Consider the following 18,596-nt stretch of genomic DNA (forward strand, 5'->3'; position numbering starts at 1 on the left):
TCCCGAACTCCGATCTTCACTCTCCACTGATTCTCAACTAGCAGTATTGTAGAGAAACTGCTGGCAATGACCTTTTAAACTTTAGGCATTAGATAAAACTTCATCTTTCAACTAAACTGCATCATAACATTAAATCACGCAGCGGCATGAAGTCAACACGGCAAATTCAGCCACGAACTGCCCCTCCTCACAGGGAGGGGTCCTCCTTTTATACCCTGTAAAAAAAAAACCTGTCACATGCCCTCTACTGGCGGGAAAATGACGTCACTCCACCATCACAAGACCATTACCTCAAGTCCAGTATAGCTTCAACCCCAGTCACGTGACAAGGGTACGTAACAACCTATAGAGTTTACTTCATTAAATATATTTAAGATATGGTTGAATAGGTTTCACACAGCTAGGCAATTAAGGGTTATCGGAGAAAGATTCTGGGCAAATGGGGCTCATCAGCCGTGGTTGGAAGCTCATCTAGGAGAAGGAAAACTCTGATCTCAAACCTTCACTGCTTTGCGGTTATACCCACTCACAGGGGAGGCTTCAGGAGTAAACTCTGAGCAAAGATCCAGACCTGGAGTTCCTTAGGCAGTCCCATGTTGAGTTCATCGCTGACCGGAAACTCCAGCAGCACCGCTGGTGCCAAACTATCAGTATCTGCCATTCCTTTGGATTCATCAGCTGCCTGGAGCCTGTTACATGGGCAACAGCTTGCTCTCCATATCGTACTGGCTTGCACATTGAAATTTAGACAGCTAGATGCTGTCAACCCCAACCAAGAAGACCCTGTCCGGGGGAAAGGTTGTGGGTGGGGCTGAGTCCGCGACCAGATATGCCTTGATCTTGTTGAATGGTGGAGCAGACTCAACAAGTTGGATGACCACTCCTGCTCCAGTTTCTTATGCTTACTTCGAAGATGTACAACGATTCATCTCCTGACGCACTGCCGCTGCAGGTGGAGCTGCTGCCTTGTGGCTCCACAGACCCAGGTTTGATCCTGACTGGTGCTGTCTGTGTGGAGTCTGCATGTTCTCCCGGTGGCTGCATGGTTCGCCTTGGGTGACTGTAATAGCACACATGACTTGTGGTGAGGGTTGCATACCATTGCAGACTTCAAAACCAAACGTTGTGGTGCCGCCAACATCATGGCCTCTCTCCCAGATGAGCTCAGTCGCTTTTACGCTCGGTTCGATGTCACTAACTCTGAGCCTCTGAGGAAAGCCACCGCTACAGCCTGCGACCTGGTCATCTCTGAGGCTGAGGTACATAGATGTTTCCAACGAGTGAACTGTCGCAAGGCTGCGGAACTGGACGGCATCTCAGGGCGGGTACTCAGGATAAGCGCAGCACAACTGGCAGATGTGTTTACAGATATTTTTAATCTCTCCCTCTCCCAGTGTAGATCGCCCTCCTGCTTCAAATTATCCATCACTGTCCCTGTACCAAAAAAGACCAAGGTAACTGGCGTCCTGTCATACTCACCTCGATAATAAGCAAATGCTTTGAGAGGCTGGTCAAGGACTACATCTGCAGCTTGCTACCACCCACAATGGACCCCTACAATTCGCATACCAACACCACTGATCAACAGAAGATGCAATAGCTACAGCTCTGCATACCATCTTTACACATCTGGAGAAGGATGCTTATGTGAGAATGCTGTTCTTGGACTACAGTTCAGCATTCAACACCATAGTTCCATCCAGGCTTGACAAGAAGCTCAGAGACCTCGGCCTTCACCCTGCCTTGTGCAGCTGGATTCTGGACTTCCTGTCAGATCACCAGCAGGTGATAAGGGTGGGCTCCCTCACCTCCACTCCTCTGACTCTCAATACAGGAGCCCCTCAGGGCTGTGTACTGAGTCCCCTCCTTTACTCCCTGTATACCCATGACTGTGTTGCTACCCACAGCCCTAATCTGCTAATTAAATTTGCAGACAACACTACATTGATTGGCCTTATCTCAAACAATAACGAGGAGGCCTAAGGGGAAGAAGTCATCTCTCTGACACAGAAGTAGAGAGTGGTGCGGACAGCCCAGCACATCTGACTTGGGTCCCCAATGATCCTATGGGCCTTTTTACACACCAGTCCTTGTAAATGTCTTGAATCATGGGAAGTTCGCAACTACAGATGTGCTGGGCTGTCCGCACCACTCTCTGCAGAGTCCTGCGATTGAGGGAGGTACAGTTCCCATACCAGGCAGTGATGCAGCCAGTCAGGATGCTCTCAATTGTGCCCCTGTAGAAAGTTCTTAGGATTTGGGGGTCCATACCAAACTTCCTCAACCGTCTGAGGTGAAAGAGGTGCTGTTGTGCCTTTTTCACCACACAGCTGGTGTGTACAGACCACGTGAGGTCCTCAGTGATGTGTATGCCGAGGAACTTAAAGCCGTTCACCCTCTCAACCCCAGATCCATTGATGTCAATAGGGGTTAGCCCGTCTCCATTCCTCCTGGAGAACAAACAGCCTCTCCACAACCAGCTCCTTTGGTTTTGCCACATTGAGGGAGAGGTTGTTTTCTTGACACCACTGTGTCAGAGAGATGACTTCTTCTCCTGAGGCCTCCTCGTTATTGTTTGAGATAAGGCCAATCAATGTAGTGCTGTCTGCAAATTTAATTAGCAGATTAGGGCTGTGGGTAGCGACACAGTCATGGGTTTACAGGGAGTAATGGAGGGGACTCAGTACACAGCCCTGAGGGGCTCCTGTATTGAGAGTCAGAGGGGTGTAATATAGAGTACACTCAAATCAACGTGAGTCTGATGGTCTGGTGGAAGAAGCTGTTGGGTCCCTTCCCATGATTCAGGACATTTACAAGGACAGGTGTGTAAAAAGGGCCTGTAAGATCACTGGGGACCCGAGTCACCCCAAACGCAATCTATTCCAGCTGCTACCATCTGGGAGGTGGTACCGCAGCATAAAAGCCAGGACCAACAGGCTCCGGGACAGCAAGTACTCAGGAAGTGCACAGCACAACTGGCAAATATGTTTACTGACATTTTAAATCTCTCCCTCTCCCAGTGTAGATCACCCTCCTGCTTCAAATTATCCATCACTGTCCCTGTACCAAAAAAGACCAAGGTAACTGGCGTCCTGTCATACTCACCTCGATAATAAGCAAATGCTTTAAGAAGCTGGTCAAGGATTACATCTGCAGCTTGCTACCACCCACAATGGACCCCCTACAATTCATTGACTGTTCTATTTATTATAAATTATTATGATTGCACTTTGCTCATTTAGATGGAGACGTAACGTAAAGATTTTTACTCATATATGAAGGATGTAAGAAATAAAGTCAATTCAATTCAAATTTGAATTCATAAATTCAATTAATAGGAGCAGAATTAGATCATTAAACCCATCGAGTCTGCTCTGCCATTCCATCACAGCTGTGTTATTATCCCTCTTAACCCTTTCTCCTGTCTCCTACCTGTAACCTCCCCATTACTAATCAAGAAAATACCAACCTCAGCTTTAAAATATACCTAATGACTTGCCACCACAGCCATTCGTGGCAACGAATTCCACAGATTTTGGCTAAAGAAATATCTTCTCATCTTCGTTTTAAGTGGTTGTTCCTCTATACTGAGGCTGTGTCCTTTGGTCCTAGACTCTCCTGTTACAGGAAACAGCCTCTCCAAATCAGCCTTTCCAATATTCGATAGGTTTCATCGAGATCCCCCCTCATTCTTCTAAACTCCAATGAATACAGACCTGGTGGCATTAAACACTTCTCATGTGTTAACCCTTTCATTCCCAGAATCATTCTTGTGACCCTCTCCAATGTCAGCACATCTTTTCTTAGATAAGTGGCCCAAAACTGCTCACAATATCCCAAGTGCAGTCTGGCCAATGCCTTATAAAGCCTCAACATTATGTCCTTGCTTTTATATTCTAGTCCTCTCGAAATGAATGCTCACATTGCATTTGCCTTTCTTACTACGACTCAACCTGTAAGTTAACCTTTAGGGAATCCTGCACAAAGGGTCCCAAGTCCCTTTGCACCTCTGATTTCTGAATTTACTCCATTTATAAAATAGTCTACACTTTTATTCCTTGTACCAAAGTGCATGACCATACACTTCTCTACACTGTGAAGTTTGAACACCAACTTACTGAAATGTATTGATGTTTGGAATTGTTTAGTAAAGTTGTCCCAAATGGATATCAGCAAACTTGTCTGAATGGATTTCAAATGTGAACACATTCATTTCAGTGCTGATAAAGGAAAGGATAGTACCTTTGTAAATGGTGAAAATCAGGAAACAATGGAGATACAAGGAGAAAATTCTGTGAATGCACAGCAAGTCAGGAAGCATCTGTGAAGTATCGGGCTGAGTCCACTACTCTCTACAGCTTCTTTGAAGTAGTACAAATGAAAAGCAATACCTGGGTGCAGATTATAATGTTGCAGGTAGAGAGAAACTTACTGCCTGTTACACTTCTGGCATTCAGGGCAGTAATGAAGGTCCTCCATTGTTCAATGTTCAAGGCCTCTGTCTCGTGCCAGTAGTTTCCTCTTTGTTTTCACTGCTGTCAGTCATGCAAGTCCCAGGTGGAGACTCAGGAATATTGTCTCACTCAGGTGTAGAAGGATTCTTCATTGGTGTTTCTGAAGAATTTTGTTTACCAGTCAAGGTTGTTAGCCCTAAGCTAAATCACCCAGATGTGGAGGACCAGTGGACAACTGTTAGTCTGGCTTCTACCCTTTGACCTGTTTGGCATTGGTGATGCTACCAAATGACAAATCACAAGTCCTGGCTCCAGCTCTCTGGAGGCATGGTAGCCTCCAGACCACAACAAGGTTGTGGTCCTCTTGAAGAAATTACAGAGAAAACTCAAAGTACACATACATCATCAGGTACAATCCAGAGATTCATTTTCTTACAAGCATTCACAATGAAACACAGAAATACAATAGAATCACTGAAAATCTAGACATAAAGACTTGAATCAGAATCAGGTTTATTATCACTAGCATGTGTTGTGAAATTTGTTAACTTAGCAGCAGCAGTTCAATGCAATACATAATATAGAAGAAATAATAAATGGGTAAATCAATTACAGTATATGTACATTGAATAGATTAAAAATTGTGGAAAAAACATACTGTTTATTAAAAAAGTGAGGTAGTGTCCAAGGGTTCAATGTCCATTTAGAAATCGGATGGCAGAGGGGAAGAAGCTGTTCCTGAATCGCTGAGTGTGTGCCTTCAGGCTTCTGTACCTCCTACCTGATGGTCACAGTGAGAAAAGGGAATGCCCTGGGTGATAGAGGTTCTTTAGTAATGGACGCTGCCTTTCTGAGACACCGCTCCTTGAAGATGTCCTGGGTACTTTGTAGGCTAGTACCCAAGATGGAACTGACTAAATTTACAACACTCTGTAGCTTCTTTTGGTCCAGTGCAGTAGCCAACACCCCCCCCCCCCCCACACCAGACAGTGATGCAGCCTGTCAGAATGCTCCCCATGATATATCTATAGAAGTTTTTGAGTGTATTTGTCGACGTACCAAATCTCTTCAAACTCCTAATGAAGTATAGCCACTGTCTTGCCTTCTTTATTGCTGCATTGATATGTTGGGACCAGGTTAGATCCTCAGAGATCTTGACACCCAGGAACTTGAAGCTGCTCACTCTCTCCACTTCTGATCCCTCTATGAGGACTGGTATGTGTTCCTCCTTTTACCCTTCCTGAAGCCCACAATCAGTTCTTTCAACTTACTGATGTTGAGTGCCAGGTTGTTGCTGCGACAACACTCCACTAGTTGGCATATCTCACTCCTGTACACCCTCTCATCACCACCTGAGATTCTACCAACAATGGTTAATTTATCAGCAAATCTATAGATGCTATTTGACCTATGCCTAACCACACAATCATGGGTATAAAGAGAGTAGAGCAGTGGGCTAAGCACACACCCCTGAGGAGCGCCAGTGGTGATCGTCAGTGAGGAGGATATGTTATCACCAATCCGCACAGATTGTGGTCTTCCGGTTAGGAAGTCGAGGATCCAATTGCAAAGGGAGGTACAGAGACCCAGGTTCTGCAACTTCTCAATCAGGATTGTGGGAATGATGGTATTAAATGCTGAGCTATAGTTGATGAACAGCATCCTGACATTGGTGCTTGTGTTGTCCAGGTGGTCTAAAGCCGTGTGGAGAGCCATTGAGATTGCATCTGCCATCGGCCTACTGTGGCAATAAGCAACTTGCAATGGGTCCAGGTCCTTGCTGAGGCAGGAGTTCAGTCTAGTCATGACCAACCTCTCAAAGCATTTCATCACTGTAGATGTGAGTGCTACCAGGCGATGGTCATTAAGGCAGCCCACATTATTATTCTTAGGCACTGGTTGCCTTTTTGAAGCAAGTGGTAACTTCCGCCCATAGCAGCGAGAAGTTGAAAATGTCCTTGCATACTCTCACCAGTTGGTTGGCACAGGTTTTCAGAGCCTTACCAGGTACTCCATTGGGACCGAAGGTTCACTGTCTTTAAAGACAGCCTAACATCGGCCTCTGAGACAGAGATCACAGGGTCATCAGGTGCAGCAGGGATCTTCACAGCTGTAGTGGTATTGTAGCTATACTGACAAACAACCGACATATAAAAGAAGACAAATAGTGCAAATACACAAAAAAATTTATTTATTTATAAGTGAAAACATGAGTTGGAATCCTACACAGCAAGTCTATCGATTATGAATCGGTTCAGTGTTGAGGCGAAAGAATAATACAGATAGACAAGGTGCACAAGCCATGAAGAAATATCTGAGATTGAGTCCATTTTATGGTGCTAAGGGGCTGTTCAATAGTCCTATAACAGTGAAGCTGTCCTTGAGCCTGGTGGTACGTGCTTTCAGGATTTTGTATCTTCCGTCCAATAGATTATTAACAAGGTTAGTGTTTGAACTGACAGTTAACTACTGACTAGTTTGCCTCTGTCTTAGCAATTACTGGTTATGATCCAAGTGCAACAGTCACCTGTCCTTCGCCCGCTTGTTTTCCTGGGCTACGGTTCGATGGTATACCGGTACTGTGCAGACCAGCCAACATGTCCCAGCAGTGTGCTTACGGTAAGCTGATCGGAGGCCTTCTCCCACCCTCTCCTCACCGTCACTGCCCCCTCCCACCCCACACCCCACACAGTTCCCCTGTCGGTATGACTCCAGTAATCCCTCTCACGGAGGCTCTCTTCTCACAGCTGCTCCACAGTTTTCTGATGGACTCTGCTGCTCAGGGCAATGAGGAGGACATGACCCTTGCTCTGAAGGCAATTGGCAACGCAGGGCAGCCAGAGAGCATGAAGCACATCGTGAAACTCTTACCCGGCTCCCAAGCACCAGCCGCCAATGTCCCGCTCAAAATCCAAGTCGACGCTGTCATGGCGCTGCGTAACATTCTGAGGAAAGACCCAACAAAGGTAACAAGGAAAATTAATAGCTTGCAACGATTAAGCTGGCATTTGCCATCTTCATTTGGTTTACTGTCTCAGTATTAATGTAAATAGAACTAGAGGAGAACAGTTTCTTCCCTGAACTCGATGGATTAAAAAGAATCTCATTGAAACCTATTGAATATTGAAAGGTATAGACGGAGTGGGCACGGAGAAGATGTTTCCAACAGTGGCAGAGTAAAGGACCAGAGGGCAGAGCCTCAGAACAGAAGGATGTCCATTTAGAACAGAGATGAGAAGGAATTTCTTTAGTGAGAGGGTGGTGAATCTGTGGATTCTAGGGGGCTCTGGAGGCCAATATTTATTTATTAGTAATATAATAGCAATTAATAATAATAAGTGATGTAATTAAAGAATAATATATTATTAAGTAGCCCTTTCCTACCCAATTGGCCTGTGCCACCCAATTACACCCATGTGACAAATTAATCTACTAACTCATATGTCTTTGGACTATGGGAGGGAACCAGAGCACACAGAAGAAACCCATGTGGTTGTGGGGAGAACGTACAAACTCTTTACAGAGAGCAGCGGGAATCGAACCTTGGTCACTGGCACTGTAATGACACTACACTGCCATGCTGCCTTGTATTTAAGGCAGAGATTGATATGCCTGTGACTGTGAAGTGGGTGAACAGTTATTGGCAGAAGCGGGTGAAGAAAAAATATCAACCATGATTGAATGGTTGAACAGTCTCAGTGGGCCGAATGGCCTAATTCTGCACATTATGGTAAAGGGAAAGAGATTTAGAGGAGGTCTGAGAGGAACTTCCTTCATCCAGATGGTGCTGAAGGCCTGGAATGCACTGCTGAAGAGAGTGATGACAGCAGAATCACTGACAGTGTTTCAGAAGAGTCCAGTCAAGCCTTAGAATTGTCCAAGCAGAACACTCCTTGGGCCATGAGCTGGGAGATGGAAATAACACTGATGGGTGCCCACTGGTCAGTGTGGTTGTGATGGGCTGAATAGCCTGTGGTTATGGTGTGTGATTCTGTAACTTAAAGGAATACACTAGCAGCTGGAGGAACTCAGCAGGTCAAGCAGCATCTGTGGAGGGAAAGGGACGGCCGATGTTTCAGATTGAGACAGTCCGTCAGGAGTGGGAGACAGAGAGAGAAACTGGTATAAAGAGATGGGGGAAGGGGTGGGGCAAGAGCTGGCAGGTGGATCCAGAGTGGGATGAGGGGTTGTGGGGATGTTAGGCAGATGGAGGAGGGGGGACTGGGAATAGCAGCAGAGGCTGGGGAGGTGATGGGTGGATGTGATAAAGGGTCGCATTTGGTGGGAATTGATAGGCGAGGAAGATGGAGTGCAGAACTCATGAAGGGTCCCAGCCCAAAATGTCAACTGTTTATTCCTTGCTGCCTTACCTGAAAGATGAAATGCTTTAGGGGAAACTGAGGGGGAATTTACTCACTCACTGGTGGTGAGTGTGTGGAACGAGCTGCCAGTAGATGTGAAGGATGAGAGTTTGATTTCAACATTTAAGAGAAGTTTGGATAAGTACATGGATGGGAGGGGTAACAGGGCCCCTGTGTGCAGGTCGATGGGACTAGGCAGATTAATGGTTTGGTATGGACTAGGTGGACCACAGGACCTGTTTCTCTGTTGTAGTTTTCTACGTCTATGAACAACCAAAAGACCCATCCACAAACAACAACCACCACTTACTCTGGCCCGCACTGCACCAGAATACATGGATCCTAGATCAGCCAGCTGAGGACCCACCAACTTCTTCACTCAGAGGTTGACGAGAGTGTGGAACAAGCTGCCAGCACAAGTGGTGGATGTGGGGTTGATTTCAACATTTGAGAGAAGTTTGGATAGGCACATGGATGGGAGGGTTATGGAAGATTATGGTCTGGGTGAAGGTTGATGGGACTAGGCAGATTAATGGTTGACTGTTAATTCCTCTCCATAGATGCTGCCTGATCTGATGAGTTCCTCCAGCATTTTGCAGGTGTTGCTCTGGATTTGCAGCAGCTGCAGAATCTCCTGTGTTGTTGCAAGAATGACTCTGTTCCTCTGTTGATACAGGTGCAATCTGTAACCCTGTGGGTATTTATGAACAAACAAAATCACCCTGAACTAAGAATGTCTGCTTGTGCGGTCTACCTGTATACCAAGCCTCCTCTGAACGCTGTGCTCATTCTCGCCAATTCTTTGCTGAAGGAGACCAACTTGCAGGTGGCAAGTTTTGCCTACTCTCTGCTAAGATCACTGTCAAGAAGTTCCCTCCCATCCCACAACCGCCTGTGAGTTCATGGCTCCAGCTGGAGGGGAGCATGTTATTGATAAGACTTCTGGCCTAGGGAAGTGTACGGTCATGCACTTTGGTAGAACGAATAGAGACAAGGGCTTTTCTCTAAACTGGGAGTGAATTAGGATAGCACAGGTGCAAAGGGACTTGGGAATCCTCGTGCAGGATTCCTTAAAGGTTAACTTGCAGCTTGAATCGGTGGTAAGGAAGGCAAATGCAATGTTAGCAGTCATTTCGAGAGGACTCGAATATACGTAAGAGCATGGTTATGACGCTGAGTCTTCATAAAGCATTGATCAAACCACCCTTGGAGTATTGTGAACAGCTTTGGGCCCCTTATCTAAGAAAAGTTGTGCTGGTGTTGGAGAGGGTCTAGAGGAGGTTTTAGAGAATGATAGGGTTAACATACGAGAAGTGTTTAACTCCAGGCCTGACTTGCTGGAGTTTAGAAGAATGGGGGGAGGGGGATCCTTAATGAAACTTATTGAACATAGAAAGAGTGGATGTGAAGATGAAGTTTAGTAGAGTAGGAGAGTCTAGGATTAGAGGGCACAGTCTCAGAACAGAGAGATGTCCATTTAGAACAGAGATGAGGAAACATTTCTTTAGCCAGCGGGTGGTGAACATGAAGAATTCATTGCCACAGACAGCTGTGAAAGCCAAGTCATTGTGTATATTTAAAGTGGAATTTGGTAGGTTCTTGATTAGTCAGGGCTTGAGCCAATATGGGGAGAAGGCAGGAGAATGGGTTTTAGAAGGACAATAAATCAGCCATGATGGAGTGGGGGGCAGACTCAATGGGCCAAATGGCCAAATTCTGCTTCTATGTTTTATGGTCTTTGGTTCTAACATAACTCCTGTTCATTATGACAGGGCTGCTGCTAGCAAGATGGCTTTGAAACTCTTGGAGGCCAGATATGACCGGCTTGGCTTGCAGTTCAGCCACGGTTTTCATCTTGATGTGTTCAGCTGTAAGTGTGGTCACGGTCTGTTATTTTTTATTTATTACTTATCTTGTTCATTGTCAAGGCAAGTATTTATAACTCAACTCTTACTGACTAATTCCCAAGTTCAAAGACAATATTAAACTGGGGAAAAAAGTGCAAGAAGATTTGCAAGGATGGTTTTGGCTGGAGACATCATCTGTACTTTTTTCCGTAGATGCTGCCTGGCCTGCTGAGTTCCTCCAGCATTTTGTGTGTTGCTTGGATTTCCAGCATCTGTAGATTCTCTCTTGTTTGCGAGATGTTGTCTGACTTAGAGTGAGACAGGCTAGGACTTTATTCCTTGGAGTCTAGGAGTGATGTAGAGGGGCATAAAACCATGAGGGGTATTGATGGGGTGAATGCTTTCAGTCTTTTCCCCATGGAAATGAAACAAAAAACCTGAGGGGATAGTTTTAAGCTGAGGAGATCTGAGGGGCAAGTTTAATTTCAAGTTTAATTGTCATTCAACATGAACACCTTTGAATACAGTCAAATGAAACCGTGTTCCTCTGGGGTCAAAGTGCAAAACTCATTTCTGACAGGACACAGCACAAGACACATATAGTACATATAAGATAGCAGTAAACATGCATTCACACAAAGAACACTATATATATATAAAAATATAATATAGCCTTGGATGTTGTCGGCAAGAGCAAGCCTGCAGCAGACGAATGCAATCCAGCTTGCCTCCCGAAGATGTAAGGGAGAAGGAAGAAAAAGATAATAAAGTTGATCACATTGTTAGGGATAAACAGAGAAGAAAAGGTGGAGAGTTTCTTAAATGCATCTATTTTAATGCTAGGAGCATTGTAAGAAAGGTGGATGAGCTTAGAGCATGGATTGATAACTGGAAATATGGTGTTGTAGCTATTAGTGAAACATGGTTGCAGGAGGGGTGTGATTGGCAACCAAATATTCCTGGAGTTTGTTGCTTCAGGTGTGATAGAATTGGAGGGGCAAGAGGAGGAGGTGTTGCATTGCTTGTCCGAGAAAATATTACAGCGGTGCTTTGGCAGGATAGATTAGAGGGCTCATCTAGGGAGACTATTTGGATGGAATTGAGGAATGGGAAAGGTGTAGTAACACGTATAGGGGTGCATTATAGACCACCTAATGGGGAGCGAGAATTGGAGGAGCAAATTTGTAAGGAGATAGCAGATGTTTGTAGTAAGCACAAGGTTGTGATTGTGGGAGATTTTAATTTTCTACACATAGACTGGGAAGCCCATTCTGTAAAAGGGCTGGATGGTTTGGAGTTTGTAAAATGTGTGCAGGATAGTTTTTTGTGGCAGTACATAGAGGTACCAACTAGAGAAGAGGCAGTGTTGGATCTCCTGTTAGGGAAGGAGATAGGTCAGGTGACGGATGTATGTGTTGGGGAGCACTTTGGGTCCAGTGATCACAATACCATATATATCATATACCATATATATCCTTCTTCATAATTCAATATAATTATGGAGAAAGATAGGTCTGGACACAGGGTTGAGATTTTTGATTGGAGAAAGGCTAACATTGAGGAGATGCAAAAGGATTTAGAAGGAGTGGATTGAGACAATTTGTTTTATGGGAAGGATGTAATAGAGAAATGGAGGTCATTTAAAGGTGAAATTTTGAGGGTACAGAATCTTTGTTCCTGTTAGGTTGAAAGGAAAGGTTAAAAGTTTGAGAGTGCCATGGTTTTCAAGGGATATTGGAAACTTGGTTCGGAAAAAGAGGGAGATCTATAATAAATATAGGCAGCATGGAGTAAATGAGGTGCTTGAGGAATATAAAGAATGTAAAAAGAATCTTAAGAAAGAAATTAGAAAAGCTAAAAGAAGATACAAGGTTGCTTTGGCAAGTAAGGTGAAAATAAATCCGAAGGGTTTCTACAGTTATATTAATAGCAAAAGGATAGTGAGGGATAAAATTGGTCCCTTAGAGAATCAGAGTGGACAGCTATGTGTGGAGCTGAAAGAGATGGGGGAGATTTTGAACAATTTATTTTCTTCGGTATTCACTAAGCAGGATATTGAATTGTGTAAGGTAAGGGAAACAAGTAGGGAGTTATGTAAACTATGACAATTAAAGAGGAGGAAGTACTGGCACTTTTAAGGAATATAAAAGTGGATAAATCTCCGGGTCCTGACAGGATATTCCCTAGGACCTTGAGGGAAGTTGGTGTAGAAATAGCAGGGGCTCTGACAGAAATATTTCAAATGTCATTAGAAATAGGGATGGTGCCAGAGGATTGGTGTATTGCTCATGTAGTTCCATTGTTTAAAAAGGGTTCTAAGAGTAAACCTAGCAATTATAGGCCTGTCAGTTTGATGTCAGTGGTGGGTAATTAATGGAAAGTACTCTTAGAAATGGTATATATAATTATAGAAACATAGAAACAGAGAAAATAGGTGCAGGAGTAGGCCATTCGACCCTTCGAGCCTGCACTGCCATTCAGTATGATCATCCAACTCAGAACCCTGTACCTGCTTTCTCTCCATACCCCCTGATCCCTTTAGCCACAAGGGCCATATCTAAATTCCTCTTAAATATAGCCAATGAACCAGCCTAAACTGTTTCCTGTGGCAGAGAATTCCACAGATTCACCACTCTCTGTGTGAAGAAGTTTTTCCTCATCTTGGTCCTAAAAGGCTTCCCCTTTATCCTTAAACTGTGACCCCTCATTCTGGACTTCCCCCAACATCAGAAACAATCTTCCTGCATCTAGCCTGTCCAATCCCTTTAGAATTTTATACGTTTCAATAAGATCCCCCCTCAATCTTCTAAATTCCAGTGAGTATAAGCCTAGTCGATCCAGTCTTTCTTCATATGAAAGTCCTGCCATCCCAGGAATCAATCTGGTGAACCTTCTTTGTACTCCCTTTATGGCAAGAATGTCTTTCCTCAGATTAGGGGACCAAAACTGCACACAATATTCTAGGTTCGGTCTCACCAAGGCCTTGTACAACTGCAGTAGAACCTCCCTGCTCCTGTACTCAAATCCTTTTGCTATGAATGCCAACATACCATTCGCCTTTTTCACCGCCTGCTGTACCTGCATGCCCACTTTCAATGACTGGTGTACAATGACACCCAGGTCTTGTTGCATCTCCCCTTTTCCTAATCGGCCACCGTTCAGATAATAATCTGTTTTCCTGTTCTAGCAACCAAAGTGGATAACCTCACATTTATCCACATTAAATTGTATCTGCCATGAATTTGCCCACTCAACTAACCTATCCAAGTCACCCTACATCCTCTTAGCATCCTCCTCACAGCTAACACCGCCGCCCAGCTTCGTGTCATCCGCGAACTTGGAGATGCTGCATTTAATTCCCTCATCTAAATCATTAATATATATTGTAAACAACTGGGGTCCCAGCACTGAGCCTTGCGGTATCCCACTAGTCACTGCCTACCATTCTGAAAAGGTCCCGTTTACTTCCACTCTTTGCTTCCTGTCTGCCAACCAATTCTCTATCCATATCAATACCATACCCCCAATACCGTGTGCTTTAAGTTTGCACACTAATCTCCTGTGTGGGACCTTGTCAAAAGCCTTTTGAAAATCTAAATATACCACATCCACTGGCTCTCCCCTATCCACTCTACTAGTTACATCTTCAAAAAATTCTATAAGATTCGTCAGACATGATTTTCCTTTCACAAATCCATGCTGACTTTGTCCGATGATTTCACCTCTTTCCAAATGTGCTGTTACCACATCTTTGATAACCGACTCTAGCATTCTTCCCACCACCGATGTCAGACTAACCGGTCTATAATTCCCCGGTTTCTCTCTTCCTTTTTTAAAAAGTGGGGTTAAATTAGCCACCCTCCAATCCTCAGGAACTAATCCAGAATCTAAGGAGTTTTGAAAAATTATCACTAATGCATCCATTATTTCTTGGGCTACTTCCTTAAGCACTCTGGGATGCAGACCATCTGGCCCTGCGGATTTATCTGCCTTTAATCCCTTCAATTTACCTAACACCACTTCCCTACTAACATGTATTTCCCTCAGTTCCTCCATCTCACTAGACCCTTGGTCCCTTACTATTTCCGGAAGATTATTTATGTCCTCCTTAGTGAAGACAGAACCAAAGTAATTATTCAATTGGTCTGCCATGTCTTTGTTCCCTACGATCAATTCACCTGTTTCTGACTGTAAAGGACCTACATTTGGCTTGACCAATCTTTTTCTTTTCACATATCTATAAAAGCTTTTACAGTCAGTCTTTACGTTCCCTGCCAGCTTTCTCTCATAATCTTTTTTCCCTTTCCTAATTAAGCCCTTTGTCCTCCTCTGCTGGTTTCTGAATTTCTCCCAGTCCTCAGTTGTGCTGCTTTTTTTTGCTAATTTATATCTGGATAGAAAGGGTCTGATTAGGAACAGTCAGCATGGATTTGTACGTGGAAGGTCATATTTGACAAATCTTAATGAATTTTTTGAAGAGGTTACGAGGAAAGTTGATGAGGATAAAGCAGTTGATGTTGTCTATATGGACTTCAGTAAGGCCTTTGACAAGGTTCGGCACGGAAGGTTAGTTAGGAAGGTTCAATCATTAGGTATTAATATTGAAGTAGTAAAATTGATTCAACAGTGGCTAGGTGGGAGATGCCAGAGAGTGGTGGATAACTGTTTGTCAGGTTGGAGGCCGGTGAGTAGTGGTGTGCCTCAGGGATCTGTATTGGTCCAATGTTGTTTGTCATACACATTAATGATCTGGATGATGGGGTGGTAAATTGGATTAGTTACTATGCAGATGATACTAAAGTAGGTGGAGTTGTGGATAATGAAGTAGGTTTTCAAAGCTTGCAGAGATTTAGGCCAGTTAGAAGAGTGGGCTGAACGATGGTAGATGGAGTTTAATGCTGATAAGTGTGAGGTGCTACATTTTGGTAGGAATAATCAAAATAGGGAATACATGGTAAATGGTAGGGCATTGAAGAATGCAGTAGAACAGAGTGATCTAGGAATAATGGTGCATAGTTCCCTGAAGGTGGAATCTGATGTAGATAGAGTGGTGAAGAAAGCTTTTGGTATGCTGGCCTTTATAAATCAGAGCATTGAGTATAGGAGTTGGGATGTAATGTTAAAATTGTACAAGGCATTGGTAAGGCCGAATTTGGAGTATTGCGTACAGTTCTGGTCACCAAATTATAGGAAAGATGTCAATAAAATAGAGAGAGTACAGAGAAGATTTACTAGAATGTTACCTGGGTTTCAGCACCTAAGTTACAGGGAAAGGCTGAACAAGTTAGGTCTTTATTCTTTGGAGCGTAGAAGGTTGAGGGGGGACTTGATAGAGGTATTTAAAATGATGAGGGGGATAGATTGAGTTGACGTGGAAAAGCTTTTTCCATTGAGAGTAGGGGAGATTCAAACAAGAGGACATGATTTGAGAGTTAGGGTGCAAAAGTTTAAGGGTAACATGAGGGGGAATTTCTTTACTCAGAGTAGTAGCTGTGTGGAATGAGCTTCCAGTAGAAGTGGTAGAGGCAGGTTCGGTATTGTCATTTAAAGTAAAATTGGATAGGTATGTGGACAGGAAAGGAATGGAGGGTTATGGGCTGAGTGCGGGCCAGTGAGACTAGGTGAGTGTAAGCATCGGCACAGACTAGAAGGGCTGAGATGGGCCTGTTTCCGTGCTGTAATTGTTATATGGTCTGCCACTGAGTGAACATGGAGTACGGCACCGACTCCCACATGGACACTGCGTCACACCGCCTCCAGCATTACCTCTCCTGCAAGCTAGCGTTAGAGAGCATGGAGCCAGCTGCCAGAGGGAGTGGTTGAAACAGGGACATTTACAACATTTAAAAGACACTTGGACAGGTTCATGGATAGGAAAGGTTTGGAGGGACAAACACGAGAACATCTGCAGATGCTGGAATCCAGAGCAACTCACACAAAATGCTGGAGAAGCTCAGAAGATCAGGCATCATCTACAGAAAAGAGTAAACAGTTGACATTTCAGGCTAAGACTGTGCATCAGGACTGGATAAAAAAATGAGAAGATGAGATTAGAGGGGTATGGCCCCGATGTAGGAAAATGGAACCAGCTTAGACAGGGAATCTTGGTCACATTGACCATTTGGGCTGATCCATTGTCATTCAACCATGCATGAAGATCCCTGAGTAAAGCCAAATGAAACAACGTTACTCTGGGACCAAGGTGCAAAACACAATACCAACAGTCACAGACAGCACAAGGCACATCTAGCACATATAATTACAATACTGGTAAACACTGGGTGATAGGTTGGAGGTATGTCTCCAGCAAAGGATACATAAGGTATTCCGCTGGCCTGCAGGCCACCCTCGGGCACCTGTCCAGCTCCCGGATCAGAGTCATGTGAAGCCATGGTGGCAGCTGGTGGTTCACAAGTCCTGACGCCAGGCAGACAATCTCTGAAGAGTATTGATAATGGCAGGGGTCACCTGTCTTGTAAAGACACTGCCCAGAAGAAGGCAATGGCAAACCATTTCTGTAGAAAAGTTTGCCCAGAACAATTATAGTCATGGTCATAGCCCATGATCGCCCATGTCATACAACATGGCACATAACAATGATGGTGACCCGTAAACATACATTCACACAAAAATAATGAACTAAAGGCCCCTGTGTGTCGTCCTGTGGAGTGGTGGTGTGTGGAAATAATGATCTAAAGGCCCCTGTGTGTCGTCCTGTGGAGTGGTGGTGTGTGGAAATAATCTAAAGATAGATAGATAGATACTTTATTCATCCCCATGGGGAAATTCAACTTTTTCCAATGTCCCATACACTTGTTGTAGCAAAACTAATTACATACAGTACTTAACTCAGTAAAAAAATATGATATGCATCTAAATCACTATCTCAAAAAGCATTAATAATAGCTTTTAAAAAGTTCTTAAGTCCTGGCGGTAGAATTGTAAAGCCTAATGGCATTGGGGAGTATTGACCTCTTCATCCTGTCTGAGGAGCATTGCATCGATAGTAACCTGTCGCTGAAACTGCTTCTCTGTCTCTGGATGGTGCTATGTAGAGGATGTTCAGAGTTATCCATAATTGACCGTAGCCTACTCAGCGCCCTTCGCTCAGCTACCGATGTTAAACCCTCCAGTACTTTGCCCACGACAGAGCCCGCCTTCCTTACCAGCTTATTAAGACGTGAGGCGTCCCTCTTCTTAATGCTTCCTCCCCAACACGCCACCACAAAGAAGAGGGCGCTCTCCACAACTGACCTATAGAACATCTTCAGCATCTCACTACAGACATTGAATGACGCCAACCTTCTTAGGAAGTACAGTCAACTCTGTGCCTTCCTGCACAAGGCATCTGAAGGCCCCTCTGTGTCGTCCTGTGGAGTGGTGGTGTGTGGAAATAATGATCTAAAGGCCCCTCTGTGTCGTCCTGTGGAGTGGTGGTGTGTGGAAATAATGATCTAAAGGCCCCTCTGTGTCATCCTGTGGAGTGGTGGTGTGTGGAAATAATGATCTAAATGCCCCTGTGTGTCATCCTGTGGAGTGGTGGTGTCTGGAAATAATGATCTAAGTGCCCCTGTGTGTCGTCCTGTGGAGTGGTGGTGTGTGGAAATAATGATCTAAAGGCCCCTGTGTCGTCATGTGGAGTGGTGGTGTCTGGAAATAATGATCTAAATGCCCCTGTGTGTCGTCCTGTGGAGTGGTGGTGTCTGGAAATAATGATCTAAATGCCCCTGTGTGTCATCCTGTGGAGTGGTGGTGTGTGGAAATAATGATCTAAAGGCCCCTGTGTGTCATCCTGTGGAGTGGTGGTGTGTGGAAATAATGATCTGAAGGCCCCTCTGTGTCGTCCTGTGGAGTGGTAGTGTGTGGAAATAATGATCTAAAGGCCCCTGTGTGTCATCCTGTGGAGTGGTGGTGTGTGGAAATAATGATCTAAA

General features: G+C 44.4%; 1 protein-coding gene across 1 annotated transcript in view; it reads left to right on the forward strand.

Moving 5' to 3' along the window:
* The window catches only part of LOC140737426 (vitellogenin-like), a 114,684-nt gene that overhangs the window by 22,871 nt on the left and 73,217 nt on the right, over window positions 1-18,596 (forward strand). Inside the window, 4 exon segments of the mRNA XM_073063913.1 lie at window positions 6,948-7,073; window positions 7,202-7,420; window positions 9,492-9,709; window positions 10,588-10,685. Coding sequence (XP_072920014.1) covers window positions 6,948-7,073; window positions 7,202-7,420; window positions 9,492-9,709; window positions 10,588-10,685 — 661 coding nt within the window.

Source organism: Hemitrygon akajei, chromosome 12, assembly GCF_048418815.1.
Source record: "Hemitrygon akajei chromosome 12, sHemAka1.3, whole genome shotgun sequence".
NCBI classification, from domain to species: domain Eukaryota; kingdom Metazoa; phylum Chordata; class Chondrichthyes; order Myliobatiformes; family Dasyatidae; genus Hemitrygon; species Hemitrygon akajei.